Here is a 23,206-nt window from a genome sequence, read left to right as displayed (position 1 = left end):
ATTTTATGCTGCGATAATATAACTTAATGGTTTCCGCACGAACCGTAAATATTTCGTAAAAATTAATTCAATGATTTAAAGTTAAAAGTGGGCAAAGAAATAAATGTTTAAAATAAATAATAAAATTTATTAGCTAATCATAAAAAATTACATTATTATTCTATCACTTTAAATAGTTTTTTTGTTATTTTTTCAGCACTTTTAATTCATTTCGCATAATTTTTCCTCCGGCGTTGCGCGGAATCGCGTCTAAAAAGGCAACACCGCCTTCCAAATGTTTATATTTCACCAACTTCTGGGCAATTATATCCTTAACTTGTTTTTCTGTCAATTTGTGATTCGGTTTTAAAACGACAAAGGCTTTAGGGACTTCCCCCGCGAGTGCATCCGGTATACCGACAACAGCGACATCTGCCACTTCCGGTTGCTCCATTATTATATTTTCGATTTCTGTTGGTGAGACCTGTATAGATAATAAAGTATGATTAGAAGAGACAAACTTATCACCAATTTGTAATGTTTAAATAATATAATTTTGGATAAATAATGCCAACCTCAAAATATATTGAAATATTTATTTAAAAACGAAATAACCTCTAAAAGATTACTCCAATGTGGTTACTATTTAGTTATATCACATACAAAACAATACATACACACATGAAAACATCACAACAATAATAGAATATTTTTTTACAAAAAAAAACTATTTCTTACATTATAGGAAGTGACTTCAATTAAAACTTTTGTCATTAAATTTTATTAAACTGTGAAATATATGTTTAATTCGAATTAAAACAGCAACATAATAATTGAAATTAAGAAGTATATTATTGTTGTGCAGACTGATAACATAGTTATATTATAGAGGTTACATTTGTGAGGTTTTAGGGGGTTGTTTTAGTAGATAAAGCAATTATGAAAATCCTTTTACCAACAGAAAGTCATGTTTTTGTTAGTATCATATGTGATATTACATCAAAAATTGAAAAGACTATTGTGGTAAGACACAAGAAGTATACAAACGTGTTTTACGAACGCTGCCTTAACAACGGAGATATATTATTGAGTTCTAGAGCAACTTCTGAGTACCTATTTTTTTTAAATATATATAAAAACAAGTCCTCTGTCATCTATGTATCTGAGTGTTTGTTTGCGACAAAGTCAAAAACTACAGCAAAATACAATCCGGTTTTCACCTTCTAGAATGATCAAGAGGACTGAAATTTTAACAATTATTATTTGCGTCATATTGACTTACCTGGTTCCCCTTAACCTTGATAAGTTCCTTAGTCCTGTCAACGATGTAGAAGTAATGGTCCTTGTCATAATACGCTACGTCACCTGTGTGTAACCACCCTTCATTGTCTACGGTCTCTTTCGTCGCTTTCTCGTTATTCCAATAGCCTTTCATCACCTAAGAGAATATAAATTTTCACTAGTCAAATATAACGAAATTAGTACTTGATAATTTGCAATATAAACATTGTTAAAGTTACCACGATTTTTAAAAACATATGTATATACTAAGAAGTGTATTAAAAGATATATTCAAGATACCTGTGGCCCCTTGAATAATAATTCCCCTGATTCATAGGGTCCCAAAGAGTCACCCGTGGTGAGAGATATGACCCTCGCCTGAGTGGAAGGCACCAGCTGACCGATGGAACCGATTTTGTCATATGGGTATATGTATGGTGTCAAGAGAGTCACAGGAGAACACTCCGTCATTCCGTAACCTAGAATTTTTTTTAATAAACAAGATGATTTTTTTAAATAATAATAGACTAATTCACAAGACATTAAAAACTATTTCATATAATTGATAAGTGAGTATAGAACATACGCAATTTTCTTTTATTTTTGGTATGTACTGTCTTTAAAAAACAATTGAAAGATTTCAAAAACCCGCCAAATGCTTCTCTAAGCAAGATGGCGTCGCAACTTGTCTCTCAAATTAAATATTAATAATCTAAAAGATAAGTTAAAATTTAGACTACGTTTATTAAAAGGACTGTTTTACCCTTCATTGGAATTGAAATCTTAAACTGACATCCAGGGGCTTAATTCAAACGATCCAGCTAAGACGCTGATGAGTTTATATTATTTAATTTAGTCGCAATCTTTCGTATCTCCTATAAACTGAAACGTATTGGAATTGCAAGAACGAACGAAAGAACGATAATTCTGTTTGTGGTATCTATGTGTTCTATGTATATCGTATATTCTATGATAATCTTTATGAACTATTGAATATTAAAATATTGAATATGTCATGGAAACAATACATAACCAAAATATATTATTTTAAACTCCATATAAATAATTATTTATAATATACAGATGAATTATAATATAATATTAATATTGAACAGATGGAAAATAAACTTCGATCCGTTTCTCAATTTTTTGTAAATGTAATAAAAGAAATTATTACGAGCCACACAGTTAAATTCGTAATTGTATTATTAATTTTTATTAATTCAAAATGACCTTCTCTTTAGTAAACAATGTATGACTTTGTTCCTTAATTTTAATGGGTTATAAAATATTTTTAACTAAATATAATTCATAAGTAATATATTTTCTTAACTATGGGTTTTAAGCTGACACCGAAATCGTGTAATCAATTCGAGATAATATTGTTTTATATAAACAAGTTTTTTTACACCGACACAGCCACCGCGGCCATTTTGTTAGAAGTGTTAATGTTTTTTTAATATTTCTGCGGCCGTCGCAATTCGATTCTAAGAGCTCACCTGTGTAGCAAAGATACACATAAGCGGACTATTAATGAACACAGTTAACTAATAAGGGTTTATAGTACGGTTATTCTAATTTACCTTGTAGTAGCTTGATTTGATCCTTAGTCTTCCCGACCTTGATAAGGAACTTCTCCAACATACTATCCGTGGTGGGAGCAGCCCCAACCATAATGGTTTCCACTGACTTCAAATACTCCTTCTTCACTGAAGGATGAGTTGCAAGGAATGTCAATAATGATGGCACCACAAACAGAGTTGTTGGTTTATATTCGATCAGACATTTTATGTAGTCTTCTGGTGTGAACCTACAATTGTAAACAAATATACATAACTAAAAATTAATCTCAAAATACGTTGCCAAGCGCAATACTCGAAAACTGTTGGGCCAATTCGAAAATTATTATTTATTCCTTAAACTAGAAAGTAAAAAAAGGATAATTCGTTAAAAATAAATTGCACTAGTAATACTTGTATCGTGAGTAACTCTCTGTTCCGTTTAACACACAAACAGTACTGGACCTGATAATTTCTATATAACACTAACAGTTTTATACTTTAACTATTGTTGCACTATAAGCTCTGGGGAATATTTTTATGGAGAGACGAAGAAAGAATAGATCTATTTAATAATTAAGTTTTTATTACGGAAAATCAAACCGTCTCTATAGGGAAAATAGCATAGCAAAATGTTGTAACTAAAAAGGTAGGCTAAAAGAAAATTATTATTAAGGCGTATCAAATACGAATTAATATTTTTGAAGTTGTACTTCTTTAGACGTCTTATCGTTAATCGCTACTACATTTTAGTTTTTTTTTCCATACGCCAAAGTAGTATAACTTCTAACGCGTGTACATAAGTACAAACTCTTTCTTTTTAGCTCACGTTTTACCGCAGGCGTAATAAATTAAATATTAAAAAAAATCTCTTCATAATTCTAATCGTGAACAGTTATTTTTATAATATGAATATTTTAATTACATTCCTAAATAAATATTTTCTTAGGTGTTTAATAGGCATGGTGGTATTTGTGAATTTGTCGGCGTTAACAACACTTAAAAGATTCAGATTTCTGTATCGGTTCGACATGTCTAAACCAAAAAGTCGACGACGTGTGTCAGGCACTGGAGGCTGATCACCTAGTACTTGCTTATCTATTAGATTGAAAAATGATCATAAAACAGATTCCGAAATCTGATGCCCAGACCTTAAAAGTTTGTAGCGTCACTGAATTTATTTTTTATATGTTTTGATATGTTAAATATATATATAAATTTATTATTAAACTTCTAAAGGTTAAAGACGGAAAACTCTACCTGTTGTTATAAAAATATTGTTGTAATAAAAAGCGGGCGTTTCGGTTTGATAATGGTTCACATGCATACAACTTTACGTTTTTGGTAGACGATTTTCATATTTTCATTAAGTTAATGTAATAAGTGGCACCATAAATTATTAGGTCTGGGCCTCAGATTTCTGTAGCTGTTTCATGAGCAGTGTTGGTCTAGTGGCTTCAGTTGTGACTCTTATCCCTGAGGTTGTAGATACGATCCCCAGCTTTGAGCACCTAGACTTTATTTCTAGTGCAGATACTAGTCTAGACACAAAAATTCAACGGCGTGGCCCAAAAAACACCAAAATTATAAAGATAAAAAATATACCAATTTTCTCATTTCACTGAACACCTAATAAAAACCCATATTTGAGGGAAAATTATTGTATCAAATGGCAAAACTGACCCTCAACCCCACACATGCTCAAAACAAATTTTGTAATTTTTAATAAAAACTTGTACTGAAAAACTCATTTAAGCTTACCTTCCTCTGCCCCGGGGCGTAATTCGCCGGGGGGGTTGGCCCACTAGCCAAAAAAAACGAAGGTCTCTCATTGTGCACTCAAAATGATTGGAAGTTTATTTAAAAAACTATGCTAAAAGTTTCATTAAAATAAATATTTCACACAAATAACTCACTTGGGAAGAGAGACGATGTGATAGCCGAGCACCAAGTTATAATTGAGAACGCCGTTAAATCCGTAGATGTGGAAAAATGGCGGAACCGTCAAGATGACGTCGCCTTTTCCTGAAAATATTTTTTTTAACAAAATTGTATTGTCTATTTATATTTAAGTTTTATTCACTGGCAACCCTTTATTCATAATCACTAACTAAATCACTCTTTTGACTAAAATGCGCCGTTTATGTCATTTGTATACGCTTTCATGAAAAATTTGGCTGGCTGCATTAGTAAAATTGGGGCTGATTTTTTTCTTTTGCATAATACCAGTTATTAAAAAAAATTAAGACAAGAGCAATGTTAATTTTGTTTTTTATTTTGCGTGTTAATTATCAATAGTGTCGGTTGAGGTCGTGACGTCGAGTTTCAAACCCGGCAAGCCTTTTAAGGGATAATTAAATCAAAGTAGACTTTCAAAGCCTGTGAACCTCTTTATGTAAGTTGATATATTAGGGCCCATTTACACGAGCGGCACGATGCCGACGGCAGAGCAACTGCACTCGTCGATGGTAGCCGTTGACGCTTTGGCGACATCTGTCGACCCGTCGGCGGCAGCCATCGTCTACTCTCTTTTTATAGGAGCCAGTAACCAGTTGCAAAATGAATTCCGAAGAAGAAACACTATTATTGCTTTTACTCCGTCGACGTCGATAAAAACGAAAGAGAAACACACGTACATTGTCGGTTCAAGAAATATTAATGAATAGAGAACAAGATGGACATTTTTTTCACATACAGCCGCCCACGCTTTGTTTTTTATTCTTTTGTTACTGTATTCATGTAGTTTATAATTCTAAATACAAGCATTTTTCTTTACTGCCACAATAACTTTAATGTTTTCTTTCATTAATTTTTTAATAAGCATTTCAACATCAATATTGTCTGGAGATCATTTTATATAATCGAAACGCGTGCGCACTCCTAAACCATTTGCAGTCAACTGACAAAATGGCGGACAGTGGACACAGCACGCTACAAACACAAACAACTGCAAACGTCGATATAGATCTACGACGACTACCGCCGCGGTCGATGCGTTGACGGCTACCGTTGCCTTTGCTGTTGACATCGTGCCGCTCGTGTGTATGAGCCCTTAGTAACTAGACTAAATTAAAATATAACATATAAATTATGACATTTTTATCGTATCAAAAATAAGTTAGCGTCAATAATATAAAATTATAAACCGAAGGAAAATAAAGCAAAGTACCTTTTTCGCCTTCATACTTCATGAATTTTGGTGTCTGGACTTGCTTTATGTTGGACACTAGGTTCTTATGAGTCAGCATGACTCCCTTGGGCAGTCCAGTGGTTCCACTGGAGTAAGGGATCAGACAGACATCGTCAGCGTCCAATTTAGGAAGATCTGCTTCATGACCCGCCATCAACAGTGAGCGCAGGCCGTGGATTCCTGGAAATGTTTTCATTAATTTTGTTAATGTCTAATAATAATAATTATTTATTTATTTGCAAGAATATGTAACATATTATAATGGAGTTACAAACTAAACTTCGTAAATTATAATCTTTTGACAGACAGACACACATATCATTTATTACAAACAAAACACACACATAACTACACAAAATAAAAATAGTCAAAGACCTGCCAACCAATGAAAATGAAAAAAGAAAAACCGACTATTTTTAACTAACTTATGAATTATATTATATATATGTAATTTATCGAAAAGTATCTATATAATACTTAATTTAAAAGGGCATCTGTAATATTTAGTAGCACAGATAAATAAACATGAAAAATTGACTTTGAAATTGAGAGTCTCCATGGACTATCAGTTAACATCAGGTTTACCTTTAGTTTTGTCATCTTCCCCACCGACCCATATCGTTCCTTTATAATCCTTCAGTGATTTGCTGACTTCCATCGCGACCGGCATGAACATCTCAATTGTAGCAATCGCCTTCACGTTGCAGTCCGTAAACTGACGACGTACTTCGTCTGAAATTGTTTTATTAAAATGTATTGACTATTTATAAAAACAAAACTATTTGTGTGATTAATTTGTAAAACCCTCATTAAAATCTCCAAATGTTTTTATTTAATAAACAAACAAACACAACATAGTTAAAAAATCATTTCAATTCATAGGTACATTGAAAATTGAAAGAGAGTTTTTTTCGTAAACTTAGGCCATCAAAAACTGGTAAAAAAAAACAAAAAAGAGTAAAAAATTATGACCATGTAATACCAAGTCAGTCCTTACTTAAGATACTTTGTTATTACGTACATATTATAGTGACCATATAAATATTACAATACTTGGTTCAGGCTTCTAATTTTATGCACAACGAAGTTAAAGGGGGTGAAAAAAACCTGAACTGCTTCGAGAAAAGGATAGAAGTAGTTTTTGCTCGACATGAGCGACGACCCCGATTAGGGCCCAGATTTCTCTTAAATTTCTATTCTATATGTAAACCTAGTTTTGAATTTATGTATCTTTATATGCATACACACTTATATATTCTGAAACGCTATAAAAATAAATAAATTTGTATACGTTATCATAATTATATATTGATCAGCAAAACACAATTAACTAAAAAAATACACGTCATAATTTGCGTCTATGGGTTTCTTTACTCGGTTAAATGTTTATCGTCTAATAGTAATATATTATTAAAATTATTATTTATTTGCATATCATCTTTAAGAAATTACGTTCTCAACATTGCATTAGGCAAAAATCCTTAATATATGTATATCAACAGCATCTTATTAATTTATTTATTTGATTTCACTAAAATTATATATTTAAAATACTTTACAGCGATTTTGGATATAGAGTCTCAGTAACCACTAAATAAATTCGAATTCACTTTTTATTTCTTTTTCCATAAACAAAAATTTAATCTCTAGTATAAAATAGACTTTGGCCAGTAATATAATAAAATAAAAATGTGTTACACAGAATACACAAATAAGGTTGGTAGGGTCTTGGTTGGACTGGAAAAAGCTTTCTTCACCATTTCCATACATAATTTTCATGAACGAAAAATAATCTCTACATTCAATAAGCCTTCCGCATATATACCCTGTACTACACTTGCACCCCTAAAATATATATTTAATGGTAAAGAAATGGGAATTTGAGTTCGCAGCAATACTTTTTTTTTTTTTAAATAACAGCAGCAATACTAATTAACAAAAGTAATCCTCTTAATACTTTATATGAATATTACTGTATATTTGTTTAGTCAAAATATATTAAGTAAGTATATAGCAAATATGAAGTAATAGCTCGCATAACGTCACGCCGTTTCTCTTTTAATTACTCTATCTTTTTTTAATATATATAATAGGGGGCAAACGAGCCTGCGGGACGCCCAATAAGACAGTCGTCGCAGCCCATAGACACCCAATTTTAGTGGGTGCGTTGCCGGCCTTTAAGGGAGGAGTACGCTCGAACTTTGAATTTTTAGATGGTAGTCAATTCCACAGTTCGCTAATTCGCATAAGAAAATGCCTTGTGAAACGGACCGTGGAAGACTTCCAGCCATCAAGCCGATGTTGGTTAAATTTAGCATTCATGCGGCTCATACGATGCTGAAAGGAGGCGGGAGGGATCAACAACAATCTAATAATTACTCACCAGAAGTGTACAAGGGGTTAGCAAAGGTGACTACAAGTCCTGCTTTCATGGCACCATGGATGAGAACAACAAACTCCGGTATATTTGGCAGAATCAGTCCAATTCGTTCACCCGGTTTCAGCTTCAAATGGCCGGCAAGGGCTGTCGAACAACGTTCGATCATCAAACGCATCATCCCATATTCGTAGGATCGTCCGGAGGCTCCGCATGTCTGCAACGGAATGATTAGCAGGCGAATTTTGTTTAATTAATATTGATATAGTGGCTGCAGAGTGCGTCTCTTATCTCTGAGGTCGTAGGTTCGATCACCGGCTGCACCAATGGATTTTTTTCCTATGTGCGCATTTAACATCTAAACGGTGAATATCGTGAAATATATGGCTCAATGTCAAACTCATGTCAAAATCCAACAGGATTTCTTGCCATAGACTAAAAAATCGTTAACGAGTACCTGAGGTACATAAAACAATTTTATTAATTAAATTGCGTTATTAATAATTGACTAAATCTTCTGGTCTCGGAAAATGAATTCACGTATTGAATTTATATGTAAGACCTGCACAACTCACTAAAAGTGTAAAATAATAAATTTCAAGTAAAGTAATTTCTGTATAAAAAAGTGCGTGCGCACAAAGTACACATGTCAGAAGTGAAACTTCTTTGTAAATTAATTATTACTAAGATAAAATCCCCAATAGATGATCATGTTCCTAGTATATGATCACTCCATGTATTTGTATAACTATATTCACACTATTTACGCACTGTATACGTGCCAACGTAACGTGGTGTCCACCCCAAAAAAGGTTTTTTTATATTTAGACAATTTTTTTTTAATTTATTATACACAATATACAAAAAATTACATACAGTTTAGGTACATCTACCCTTTACGAGCAACCTTTATTTTTATTAGTTAGTTAAGAACTTAAAACTTGAACTCTGAGGTTTACATAGACAGAAATCACAGAAAAACCTAAAAAAATTCATTTTAGTAAACCGAACAGTCTACTCTCTCTCTCTCTCTCTGGGGTAGCATAGCAAAATGTTTAAGGAGAAATGAAGTTCTCGTGGGCACCTACTGATAATATAAATAAATAAAAATTCTGCGTTTACTGTACAAGACGATATGCGGCAGAATTGCCAACTAAATAATATGTAATGTTCTAATATGTAAATACTAAAGGAATACATGAAACAATAGCGTGTATTTTGTATCGATCTCTTTCTCACTCTCTGTCAATCGGTCTCTGACTTTTCTTCGACAAAAACGCTGCACAACTTCGTGACGTTTCATCAGTAAAAAGTTACCCTCATGCGCCTAATGAAGTCTCACTTCAAAAATCAGTGACACGACAATATTTTTATGTCTGGGCCTCAGATTTCTGAATTTGTTACATGATCATTTGTCAATCTGATAGGCAAGTATCCGCCACCTGTCCCTGACACATGCCTTCGAATTTTTGTGTCTGAGGCAAGCCGATTTCCTCAGGATGTTTTCCTTCACGATTCGAGAATGCTAAATGCACACAGAAATATAAATGTCCATTGGTCCTTAGCTGAGAACCGAACCTAGGCCAACACTACTTACTGATTTTTGTATGTTTTCCAATTATCAAACGAAGGTAGAAAACTATCGATTTCAACACCAGATAAGTTTCTATGATTGTATGCTGTAAATAGATGATAAGGTGTTCTAATATTTGTTTTTCTTATCAAATTGAATTTGTACACTTGAGTAATAAAGTGAACATACAGTATCACTGGATAACGTTATAGTATCAGCATAGTAAATGACCCCATTGGATCGAGACACATGACACAACACATATAAGCGCTGTATAATTGTTATCTAGTATTGCTACCATACGTGATCATGATATATTTTTATCCGTCTGTTTTAGCCGTCTGTGATTATCCAAATTGATTTCTGGGAGTTCAAACGTGCGACCTTAACTTTGAGAATCTTATAACTAACACTAATGCATCTTGATATAAGTTACAACAATTTAAGTAGCAGACCAATCACGTTTTTTCACAAGAAATTAAATCAACACAAATATAAGTGCGTATAGACGTGTAAAATTCATTAAACTCACGTCATAACGAACGTATCTACTACGAACGCGAGCTTTGGCACAAGAAATTTCCTAACTATTTATAAACCAGAATCAAAGATCAAAGATCTTTAAACTTAAAAAACAAGGCGCACAAGGACTTAATCTAATATAAAAGTTAATCAAAATCCAAGTTTAGGAAGTTAAAAGTTAGAAATGTATATAACAAACACAAAGTATCTTAAAATACCAAACGTGACCTATTTTTGAGAACGACGCGTTTCAAGCAGGGAAAAAGATGAATACATATTATCTATGTTTAAAATAGAAATTATACTCTACTTATTGTCTAGTATTATTATGTCGAGGAAAAATATTCAAATAGATCCTTATTTTAGTAGTTAAATGCAATTTTAATGAGAATAAAAATATATATTTTTTTTTACTTTCTAAAAAAACATCTCCTTCCTATCAGCCAATTGTAAAAAATCGTCATTCTTTCACCTTTAGTAAGGCTATTTATAATTTGAATCATCTACTCCCTTGAACTTTGTACTATCATGGAATCGTTGCATTTAAGCCAATAAACATAGTTAATCAACCGTTTATTGTATATGTAGTTAATTGATTAAGGCTGATTCATATAAATAATACATATTTTTTTTAATATAATTTTCAAATATAATTCATTTTACATTAGCTTTTATGAGTCCAGGAAAATACATTTGTTCAAATTTAACAAGAAATAACACAATATTGATAGTATCCGAAACGAAGGTTAGTGCAAACTACTATATTTTAACCTACCTTCATTGAGAAAGCTTCATTCTTCATATATTCAATTTTTTTAGATAAATAAGTTTTGCTTACCACACATGGTGCATCCGACCATTCCTCAAAATCTTTAAACACATGATCCGTTAAATTTTCATTCCCAACTGATATTTCACCGTATGGAGATACCAAATGGTTTGGCTCCAGTACCGGCGCTGTTTGTGTGGCTAAACATCTAACATTCCTAACTAAAACATGTCTTTTAATCGGTTTTTCAGTCAAACTTTTTAATATGTGTCGCGCAACCTTCCCGCGCAAAATTTTCATAGACATCGCGGTAGACGCGTGTTGCACGCTGCGGTTACTGCAACTGTTTGGTTCCTACGCTCCTATAACTTTGCTTTCAGACCAGTGTTGGCAGCAAATATATACAGTAGATTATCGTAGGTTCTGTTATAAAACCTTTTTAATTGATATACGAAACTGGAGTAGAAAATTTAGTATATGGAAAATATTGTATTATAGAATATCTAACCAGTAATTTTAGAAAGGTGGTATATTCATGTTTATTTTTGTCAGTGACACACAACAATGTTAGAAATTACAGTATATCTACTGTATTTTTAGTCAGTCGTAGACAACATTGACGTGTTTTGGCGCGTACAGTTAACTGCATAGGGCAAGGTCCATCTTGATTAATTCCAATGTTTAGTTTTACATAAATAGTAGCATTGTCATAATACATATATATAAATCGAACTTTGACCAATATCCTATTCTAAAACCTGTTCAGTGCTTCTGTTAGTGTTTTAAAATAGTTTACAGCAGTAGTATTCTGCAGGTGACACCAGGGCCTAAAATGTCCTTGATAAAGAATTCTTGTACCACGCTCGGGAATCGAACCAAAATTATTTATAAACGCGAAATGGTACAACGATATATATATATTCTTTTTATATTAAAATTAAGGTTTTTATCGATGTTTTATTTAATAAAAGAACGAATATTACCACGAAATTAAATTACATATATTTATGAAATAATCTACAAGAAATAACTTTTAATCAAAATTTATCCAAAGCAATTCAGACTCTACAGTTTAAATTGTATTTACGATAATAATTGATATAATTATGTTTAGAAAACTGCATTCTGTTAATAAGTGCAATCGCTACGAGTAATTTTTCTATTGAGGTCAAACTTCGTACTGAATTAATTATCCTAGTAAACCTCAGATAAACTACATCAAATTATTATAAAACTTTTTCGAGATTTCTTCCTGGCATAGACATTTTTCAAACTTAGTACTTAAACCCGGGGTTATTGAAAAAATAATCATTTCGAACAAAGATTACAATTCTGAACTAATACTTAGAAGCCATGATAATATTCTATATATTATCCATTTGGTTGGCTGTTTGGTATAATAAAAAGCTTGTTTGATGTTCAAATTGACCTATAATTACAAAAGTAGAATGTACATGTTAGATTTGTTATATTCATTGAATACCTTCTTTTATTTTTATCCTTATCAGTACCGTGGATCGGAACCCTTCACAGGTAAAGGCCTCCTCCTTTTTCCAAGGATCTCAGTCCATGGTTTTCTTTCTCCATTCGCTTCCTGCTGACGCTTCTATTTCTTCTATCCACCTTCTCCTTACCCTTAGAGCTTTACCTTAGTTAGCAGATCCTCGAAAGGAAACACCCACGGAGCTGATTGTCTTTTGGTTTCGAGTTCGTAGCAAGGTATATCCAGCTTTGAACTTAGCAGCTTTTTTGCACTTATCTAATTGTAAATGCTAATCGCAGTAAAAGTCATAATAAATCATTGACCGAAAATTTTCTTGCGTTGTTTCATTTTCACTTGTCAATGTGTAATCTAAAACGAGAGTTTTAGATTAGCCGCCAAAACATAAAAACAATTGACAAATTAATGCAATATTAATTTGTACATTAGGTTACCAAAGAGTTCTAATAGAAATCAAAAAAAGTTTCCTTAGCAATGTTTCTAACTGGCCAGTTCTAAACATTTTAAGTGTTACCCACGTACAATGACTAACGAAACCACAGTCTTAGATTTTCATATTATGAAATGCGTTTAGAATTCGAAAAAAATACGTTATGTAATATTACTTTTGAGAGGTTTGCTTACTTTTGCTGACAAGAGGGGGGCGAGGGGTTATAAATTGCTGTAAATCTGCTTATCTGCTTGGAGTATTAGGAATTTAATATACGATCATATTTCTATGTAAAAAAAGTCCCACACTACTCTTACGCATTTTTATATTTTAAGTACATATTTATAAAAATAAACTATGAATTGTACCTATGAATAAAGCGTGCGACCGGTTCGTACGGATCAAGAGTCAAAGGTGAATCTCAATATCCTTCTATTTAGTGCATTATAGTGCCACGAAGTCCCCCTCTTCCCACATTACATGCATGATACAACCGCTAATAATATTACTATATATACACATATTACTATGCTTTCCAAAAACGCAATAGTTCAGTATTGTGACGCGATGAATAAAATATTTTAATGTAGTTATTGCACTCAACCGAGTCCTCTTGGAAACAGGAATGCGTTATTTTAATCGTACGTAAGCATCCTTAAAATATCCAGGTGCTATAATACTTGACACTTAATTTTTGAACGTTTCCGTCAAGTTTTGATAGAGCAATAAATATCTTGGGTGTTTACAATTATAATAATTATCGTTTTAAAAAATGTTTTTTTTATTCTTAATACGAACTAGTCTATTACTATTACGGTATCTTGGTTCAGTGTGAAAACTGTAGTTTAACTCTTTCCGACCTAATATATGGATATAACAGATCAAGTTCTCTGCTCTGCTCAGTTGTTTTTATAGAAATGTATTGTAGTTATAAAAGCAGTGATCCAGTGGATTTCGCATGAGACACATCCCTGAGGACGTAAGTTCGAGTCCCAACTAAGCACCAATGGACTTTTTATTCGTTGGCGTGCTTGTACAGTGAAGGAAAACATCGTGAGAACACCAGAAACCAGAAATCCATGAATTTCAGACTGTGTGTGTGTGTATGTGTGATGAAACTTTTTTTAAATAAAAATCAAATTATACAGTCTGAAGATAAGACAATAGTTTTGATAACTTAAATATATTTATACAGTAATAATTAAAACACAATTAAATAACCACAGTATTTATTTAAATAATCCATTACCCGGTAATTCTATACAATCAAAATTTACATCTAATTTACAACACAAACATATCACAATAAAAAGTTATCGTTTTAAAAGTTGTACGCTTGTCGTACTTACGGCTAAGTCATATTATTTCAACTGAAGGCTTACTCTGTAAATTCGATATTATTTGTGACTTCAGCACCGAAAACACAACAACTTTTCCTTATTAGAACGAATTAATTATTGGAATCGGTACACAGTTCCAATTATGTCAATAATTAAAAACCGTAATCAATTTAACAGAGTAACCTTGCTGATTCAGATATGATTATTGCGAACATTATAATTTTAATTTGTATATCTCGTTTTAAAATATCGTAATATCCAAAAATACCAATAGATTTATTTTAAGGGTATTTAATAGAATTTTCCGTCTTAGCTTATCTTACCATTTTACACCGTCCATGAGTTAAACAAAGTTAAATCTACTAACAAAATAACTAAGTTACACGTGAGTGTAAATAACATACATATTTTAACCTAACTTTGTTAAACTCGTTACTAACAACCACAAAAATAAAAAATAAATATTTTTTTTTAGATATTTTTCTCACATGATATCGCGACTAGTTTTTATGAAAAATCAAACGCGGAGTTGTAATCAATTCATACATACAAAAAGTAATTAAATATTTAATAACCGTCGTTACCACACCCTAATTTTAATAAAAATTGCACAAACTTAATATTATAATATAACAAAAATTTACTGAAAAAAAATGGCAGTGATGTGATCACAATGCTTTATTGTACTTTTGTCAAACAAAATTTTAAAAAATGTTCATAAACCACAGCACCAATAACTAAATGTTACATGTTAAATGGTACCCGATTCCATTATCTGTCTACATCTTTCTATGTAAACTGTCAAATGCGCTCCGTATAACTCTCTACTCTGTGAGCGTTTACGGTGTTACTTACCTGGAAATATTTGATTAGCTATTGACATTAGCGTTTATTTATAAAACTGGCGCCAAAAATGTAATATTTTTTTCTTTCTGTTACATTTATACAAAATAATCCAGTTTTAGATAAAGTTAAAAAATATATTTTGTATTTGATCTTTCTATATAAAAACAAGAGTGAAATTAAATTGATATATGAATAAATGTTCGTCATAACATGTGCTAGTTCTGGTGTAATCCATATTTTACGCAACAAACTTTTAAACTCAAAGAAATCCAATAAATGCTATGTATTATTATTATAAAATTATTTACTGGTATTATAACACCATACATTACATAGAAAAATAAATTTATAATTTGTTGCATTTTTACTAAATACATAACAAGTTGTGGTGTGTCAGTAGTCGATCATTTATTGATTATAAAAATTAAATAAATACAACAATGTAAAAATTCAATAATTAAAATATAACATCAGAATTAGCACAATAAATTAACGAGTAATTATTACTTTTTTATTTTAATAAACTAGGAGCCATGTCATGTCTCGAAAGCGAAAAAAAAAGTCAACGAAAACGTCACGCCGCCAACAAGTCAATAATTTAGGTTAACTTTTTTCTTTAGGCTTCATGAATGTCTGATGCGTAATGAGCTCTCTGAAGTATCCGTTCGGCTTCTCCATTAACTCCTTGTAGGAGCCCTTTTCCACGATCACGCCGTTGCCGATCACCGCGACCTCGTCCGCAGACTGAATGGTACTGAGACGATGTGCTATCGTCAGTACTGTGCGCTCTCTGCTTATCTCCTTCAATGCTTTGTCGACTAAATATTCGGAATACGTATCTAATGCTGAGGTAGCCTCGTCTAGGATGAGAATTTTTGGATTCTGCAATTATAATAATTTATTGCCATGTTTCCAAGGCTCCCGATGCTTAGATTTCAGGAGTCTGCGACTTCTCGGTTACAATTACTATGTAGCAATATAAATAATTAAATAAGCAAAAAAGTAAAATTAAAAAAAAATTAAATAAGGAGGTATATATCTCTTCTTGGAGGACGCTCTGTTATTGGTATGTAAAAATAACCCGACTGTAAATTTTTATTTCCATAAAACATAAGATATTTATATTTTAATCGAATTAAAATTGTTAAAATCGTATACCTATTGCGTTTTTTTAATTTGGAAACTAGTTAAGAAAAATAAAATAGAAAGTGAATAACTAAATTAAATAAATTACACAATTACTAATTATACTTCCAAGTATTTGAGTGCCATGGTTCAATTACCTTAACAATAGCCCTGGCGATGGCCACCCTCTGCTTCTGCCCTCCGCTGAGCTCGGAGCCCCCCGCCCCCACCTGCCTCTCCCACCCCGCTCTGCTCTGGTTCGCCAGGTCTTGCAACTGAGCCGCTTTTGCTGCTTGGAGCCATGCCTCCTCCTGAAGTGATTAAAAACCGTATTTATTATATACCCGATAAACAATTAAAGGTCGGAGTAAGAAACGAGACTAAACTCGTACCATAACTCCCATATGTCAAAATCTAATATCTCTTTACACTTAGCGCTAAGTTTCGACTCTGAGTACCCCTACTTGGAGAGCACAAGGCAAAGTTCGTAAAGTTATTTTTAAACAAATAAATATCTATATATATTTTATTATAAAAACCCTGTTTCTTTCTATGTTTTATTTATTTTAAAAACCCTGACAACTTCCTAACTTACGAATTTGTAAATGTGTGTGAAGCCTTGATTTGATGGTATTAAATGTCTGATAGTGTTTGAAGAATATCTTTTTTGAGTTGAGAGTTACTCAATATTTACCAATTGCGTGCAACAATAGAATATAAGCGAAATAATTAAATTTTGTTATGAAAGAGTTGAACTCGGGGCGCAACTACAACGATGTAGGAAATCGCCACGCTTATAAAACTAAGTCAGTTTAAGTGGGCAAAATATACATGTGCCTTGGCCACAGTTATTATATTATAGTGGAATAAATGTTTAGTGTCAAATATAGGAGCAAATGCGAGCTGTAGGGATAAAATATATCGTTATAGATAAACAATAGTTTTAACTAAAAATTTGGGTACTTAATCTGTGGACCAATAAGTTCGTAGGCTGACACCTAGATGTCGCTACTCGTAATAGATTAAATAGATTTTTAGTTTTATACATATTTAGTAAATGGCGAAGATATAATAAAAAAATTGTAAAAAAATATCCTGACCTGATACAAACTACTTATAAGAATCCTAACATTTGTAGAATTAAGAGTCAAACATTTGGAGAAACAAAAATCTACCTTCTCATTTGCCTCCAGTGCTGATTCTTCATCCAGGCCATACAGAATGTTTTCCTTTATCGATCCAGTAAATAAAACTGGTTCCTGGAAACAAAATACTATAAACTCGTCTGCAAAAAAAACGGGGCATTAAAAATTCACATTCTGTTCCAATTCAGAAAGTGACGGGCGGATAAAGTTGTGGACGTTCAGCGGAAGGCATTTGGCAATAACAGGATTACTGCCATTTTTATAAAGCTGGGGGCAAATAGGCAGAAGCCTCATCTGCAATGTTACCGCAGTCCACGGACACTATAATGCTCGCGAGTGCGTCGCCGGCCTAGTAAAAATTGTTAAACGAAAGAACCCTGAGTGAAAATACTTCAATAAACAGCACTCACCTGACTGACAAAACCAAGATGACTCCTCAACCACACAGGATCCAAATCCCTTATATCACGACCATCTAGAAGGATCCTCCCATTCTCAGGGTCATATAGCCTCAATATGAGAGAGGCGATGGTGCTCTTTCCACACCCTGATCTCCCCACAAGGGCCACGGACTTCCCCGGATGGAGATGCAGGTTCAAATTCTTCAGCAATGGCGCCCCACCGTAATTATATGTTATGTTTTCTAGTATTATTTCGCCACGAGGACGGTCCACTGGTCTGAGACCGCCTGAAACCAAATATTACAATATTAAAAAGTATTCAACAACAAAATTTTCTATCGCATTATGCTTTCTGTCTCGGTCTAGCAAATGGCAGTTCAAAGCGACAGAAAGAGAAAGGGCGACGGAAAAAGGCAATTCCGTGTCCGTGGCGAGTTCCGAACTTTTAATATTAAAAAATAGATTTGTTCACTTAAGGGACATAATTGATAGGTTTTAGGAAGAAATTGTTAAAGAAACATAACTTTGTTATAGGTGAGATCATATTTTACTTTATAATCGAAATCAATCTGAAACAGCAAGATTGTTTTGTTCTATTTTCTCGAAAAACTAACTAATGATTTAATACTGAGCGCGAGACATCTTAACTTTTTTAATAAATGAAAAACTGAAATACAAATTCCAAATATTTAGACTGAACAATAAAAAAATAAGTCAAACTGAAAAATTCTGAAATAAAACGCACCGGATACTGGAATTTTCGGCTCCCGATCCACAATTTCCCAAAGCCGTGTCGCAGCACCGATTCCTTTATTCATCTCTGTATAGAAACTGCTGAGTCCACCAATACTTATGCCCACATATGCAGCATAGAGTAAGAACGACGTCAAATTACCCACTGTTAGTTGCTCTGTGGCCACCATACCACCGCCATAGTAAAGTACTAGGATTATTATTGTGTTGCCAGATAGACCCGTCTGTAAACGTGAAATTATTTCCACAACCTCTGGTAAAAAGACTAGTTAATAATAATTGTATAAATATATATATATATATGTGCGCTACAACTTTTTAGACATTTTTGAAGTGAAACATCTTTATCGGCGTTGGAAAAAAAATTACCGTCACATTTTTCCATTCCGCGCCATCTCTTTCGTGTCCCTACCACGGTTGATTCGAAGAGATTCGAAGCCATTAACAACAAATATATAATAACGATAACAATGATAGTAATAATTCTATTATAATTAATGAAATTCTGTAATAATCTTAGTAGTATTTAGGTAAAATGAAATAATCGTATTATTTGTATTCATGTCTATGATAGTAAAACGCTTTTGTTAAACTTTATCTCATTTAACTTTAGCTAACCGATTTCTGTAAAGTTGAATATAGTCAAATATATTAGATATTATAATCGACTATATTAAATCAATATATAGAAATATTTTCGAAAAATAAGGTCACAAAGAATTTCACTTATAACGTGTACTAGTACACGCACGCAGTTTTGTTTCCGTTTCCGTTCCTGTTTGTACTATATTTCGACTCAAGGGGAAGAAAACAATTTATGAATATATGAAACACAATTTATAATAACTTTAATGATCTAAATCATAAAAAGTAAGACAGTCCAATTGCACTCATAACAAAAGTACTCTTCCGTCTCTTTCTAACAAACTATGTTTACGCTATAAAGAGACAGGACTATTTTGGCTTCTACAAATAAGAAAGTAAAAATCCTTACCAATCCATAAAAACTCCCCACAGCCAACGACTCCTTATAGGCTAATGTCAAAATATTCTCTATTCTTTGCGCATACGATTCGCATTCTCTCTTCTCTTTGCTAAATGCTTTCACTGTTTTTATATTTGATATTTTTTCCTCGGCTAGCTGAAATTTAACTAGAATAACTATCGTGGATTTATTGATACACTTTGACCTGTATTTCTAATCAAACATTATGAGTATTGTGATAGACGAAATCAAAAATAGTTATTAATTACTTAGAGGTCGTTCAACTATTACGTAAGTACTATATGGGGGTGATTTTCTTATTTAGTGATTACTTTAACATTCTTTACACATATTACTCACATTGCCTATGCTTAAACGACATGCATTTTCGAGGCTCCCTACAAAAAAAAAGACAATGTTTATATGCTATTATTTTAGAGCTTTGCTTACTTTGGCTGACAAAGGGGCGGGGGGATAAACTTTCTTACGTAATACTTGAACGGCCTCTTATTGACGGGCTATAATATGATGGCGTAAATATGATCGCCAACACAAAGCAATGTGGTGGAATTTTATACTTGAGCTGTCTACCAGTTTTTTTCTCCTTTAAAACTTAATAAATATTTGTATTGAACGCACTATCTCCAGCGCAAAAGGAATAATTCTGAACGGACAAAAACCATACTTTTTTTTAAACTGACTCACAATTATTATTATCTATAAGTATGCTTAATAAGCCGTTCAATTAACGGCCTAACCTTTTAACTAAACTGCGCCATTTAACAAGCGGCCTGAAAGATATCACAATCGCATAACCCGAATTTTTAACCCATCAGGGTTACTCTGTAAAATTCGTTGCAATTATCACCTCAAGTGCACACTCATTAATTATCGAGCCGTATAAGCACATAATCCATTTAGCCCTGTCACTTAAATTAACAAATACACAAATGCTGTAAATACAGGGTAAGCCTACCATACAACTATTTAATTAAATCTTCTTACCTCACTTGTATCAGCAAGTGTATCCTGCAATTGTCTAGTAATACTTCGAACGAATCGTCCATAAATAACAGCTAGTACCGATACCGGAGGTACCACACACAAGCCAATTAAAGCTAGCGATGGTGACATATAGAACTGAAAAAATATTTGTATTTAATTTTCCTTTATAGCTAAGTATATGCCAGACATTTACTGTCATGTTTTTAGGTCACGATGTTTTGCACCATAGCAGCAAGTATTAATTGCATCGGTTCAAACCAAAGCACTAGATTAAAACCTTTTTATTTTAAATAAAAATTGTGCAAAAGAACATAGAAAAAAATATTTATTTAATTACGTCAAAGTCAATATTCTAAAACTAATCAGTGGTACCTCGACATACGAGTTTAATTTCGTAACCTTGCTCATATGTATGCCAATAATCCGTTCCAGCACCCAAATCACCACTTCGTTGTTGATGAATAAAAAATTATTACATGCTTTCAGTCAACAGACATCTTATATTTGTTTATAAAATTGGTTAATGTACAATGTACAAAGCACAAATCGTGAACCCATCTTTTTAAAAATGCTTAGAAAACCAATTTAACATGTAATATTTTATTTAATAATACATACCATCATGCCAGTTCCAGCGCCAACCATAAGTAAAGATCTTAATCCATCACTAACATTTTGGCTTAGATTTCGCCCAACCAGTTGAGTGTCTGCGGATAATCTATTTACAAGTTCTCCAGTTGAATTTTTACTAAACCATTGTGTTTCTTGGCGCATTATTGCACCAAACACTTGCTTCCGGAGGGCCTGTGTCATTCTCTGTCCTAAAATATTCTAATATTAATTTGATCCTTATTATAACTGCTGGTTTATTCATTTAAGCTTTATATAGAAATGGTATAATATAAATTAGATTAAATACTCAATTAGTTGATAACAATCTATTTTACGATAGATATTTAAAAATTATATTTTTTTCAAAAAGTTTTATCTTAATAATAAATATATAGTAAAACTTCTATACTAGTAAACACAAATTATTTAAATAACTTACTAATAAAAATACTTTTAATTTTTTTTAGTAATTGAGTTTTATTACTTTAATTTTTTATTAATTTTAGTAATATTAATTTAATAATCCCGTTCCTTCAGAAGAAAACCAATTTATTAGTTTAAATTATAATTTACTTTGATAGCTTGAATAAATAGCATTGTTTTCACAATCATATTTTATGAAACCAGGAAGAATAATATATGAAACAAGGTTACATGACTCTTAAATATAAATATTTAAGGCCCCAGATTTATTTAGTTAAATTTAGCTTTTAGGAAACAGTTTCAATCCCTAGGTCAAGTAATATTATAATTATGCAAACATTCAAAACTTATTAAACCAGTTGTTTATGCAAAAATGTAGTACTATGATATTCATAAAAATTGATAAGAAAAGTCTCAAGGTAATAATTTTAAGTGCCTTTTTAAATAATGTTGCACAACTTTAAATATATGAATGTATTTAAATATTTTTTTTAAAGTTACCTGATATTGACATTAAATAAACCCTGCCAAAGTTGCATAATCCTCCAAGAAGAAACACCCCACATAGCATTAGACACAATGAGTCAAGTTTCTCTCTTGCAGCCCCCAAATCACTGGTTGTATCATAAATAATGTCTAAAACTTTCCCAAGTGAAAATGGTACTGCCATGGTCACACTTGATGATATGATAAGAAAACCAATAGCACCTAAAAAGTATCATAATACTAATAGAAATCGAGTTATTAAACTTATTGAGGAATTAATACATTATTTACATCTTCAATACCTGTAAGAGTCCATTTTTCTGGACCAGCTAGACTGAATAATCTTCTCAATTCTGATGATTTTAGTTTTACATTAGTTGTTATCACAGTTTTATCTTTTAGAGTTTCAATCTGTCCATTTTTCTTTTGAGCGTCGACTTCACTGGTATAACGTCTAGTTTTAACAGTGAAAATATTGGTTTTACTAAAAGTTTTTCTCTCAAGATTACAATGTAAAACTTGAATTTTCTGACTAGAATATAACTTGGACCCACAGTGCCTGCAAGGCCGGTTGTGAATCGATAATTTATTAAAGATCTTCGTCCTGCTGGGTAGTTTAACTTGAAATCCTTTTAAAATAAAATTTTGTAACATGTTGAAATAAAAATTTAAATTTTATTTAAAAAAACAAAAACATAGTTGTCACATCACTGTCATGCACAACCACAAAATGCACAGTGTACTAACTAGTGTAAGGGTATTCAATCTGACAAAATGTGACAAATATTAGACTAAGAAATGAGGGCATAGTTCGTTGTCATTGTCATTGGTCAATGGTCACACTTTGCGAGTGTAGTCGGCTATTTCAATTTTGCAAAGTTAATCAATCCAGTTGTCAGTCTGA

At 32.3% G+C, this 23,206-nt stretch overlaps 2 protein-coding genes across 2 annotated transcripts; both read right to left on the bottom strand.

Annotated features, from left to right (window-relative positions):
* Positions 1 to 147: 147 nt before the first annotated feature.
* LOC111004142 (probable 4-coumarate--CoA ligase 1) lies at positions 148 to 11,611 on the bottom strand. The gene is made up of 9 exons (XM_045630732.1): positions 11,320 to 11,611; positions 8,393 to 8,603; positions 6,595 to 6,741; positions 5,989 to 6,189; positions 4,736 to 4,844; positions 2,844 to 3,070; positions 1,561 to 1,739; positions 1,262 to 1,417; positions 148 to 463 (listed from the first exon to the last, which is right to left on the bottom strand). The coding sequence occupies exons 1-9, from the start codon at positions 11,554 to 11,556 to the stop codon at positions 185 to 187; spliced, it is 1,746 nt and encodes a 581-aa protein (XP_045486688.1). The 5' UTR covers positions 11,557 to 11,611; the 3' UTR covers positions 148 to 184.
* Positions 11,612 to 14,393: 2,782 nt separating this feature from the next.
* On the bottom strand, positions 14,394 to 23,053 carry LOC111004143 (ATP-binding cassette sub-family B member 10, mitochondrial). The gene is made up of 10 exons (XM_045630731.1): positions 22,605 to 23,053; positions 22,318 to 22,524; positions 21,400 to 21,602; positions 20,782 to 20,916; positions 19,786 to 19,932; positions 18,784 to 19,015; positions 18,048 to 18,325; positions 17,668 to 17,751; positions 16,651 to 16,803; positions 14,394 to 16,249 (listed from the first exon to the last, which is right to left on the bottom strand). The coding sequence occupies exons 1-10, from the start codon at positions 22,954 to 22,956 to the stop codon at positions 15,971 to 15,973; spliced, it is 2,070 nt and encodes a 689-aa protein (XP_045486687.1). The 5' UTR covers positions 22,957 to 23,053; the 3' UTR covers positions 14,394 to 15,970.
* Positions 23,054 to 23,206: the final 153 nt, after the last annotated feature.

This window comes from Pieris rapae, chromosome 13 (genome assembly GCF_905147795.1).
Source record: "Pieris rapae chromosome 13, ilPieRapa1.1, whole genome shotgun sequence".
NCBI classification, from domain to species: Eukaryota; Metazoa; Arthropoda; class Insecta; order Lepidoptera; family Pieridae; genus Pieris; species Pieris rapae.
This window is presented reverse-complemented; position numbering and strand designations above follow the sequence as displayed.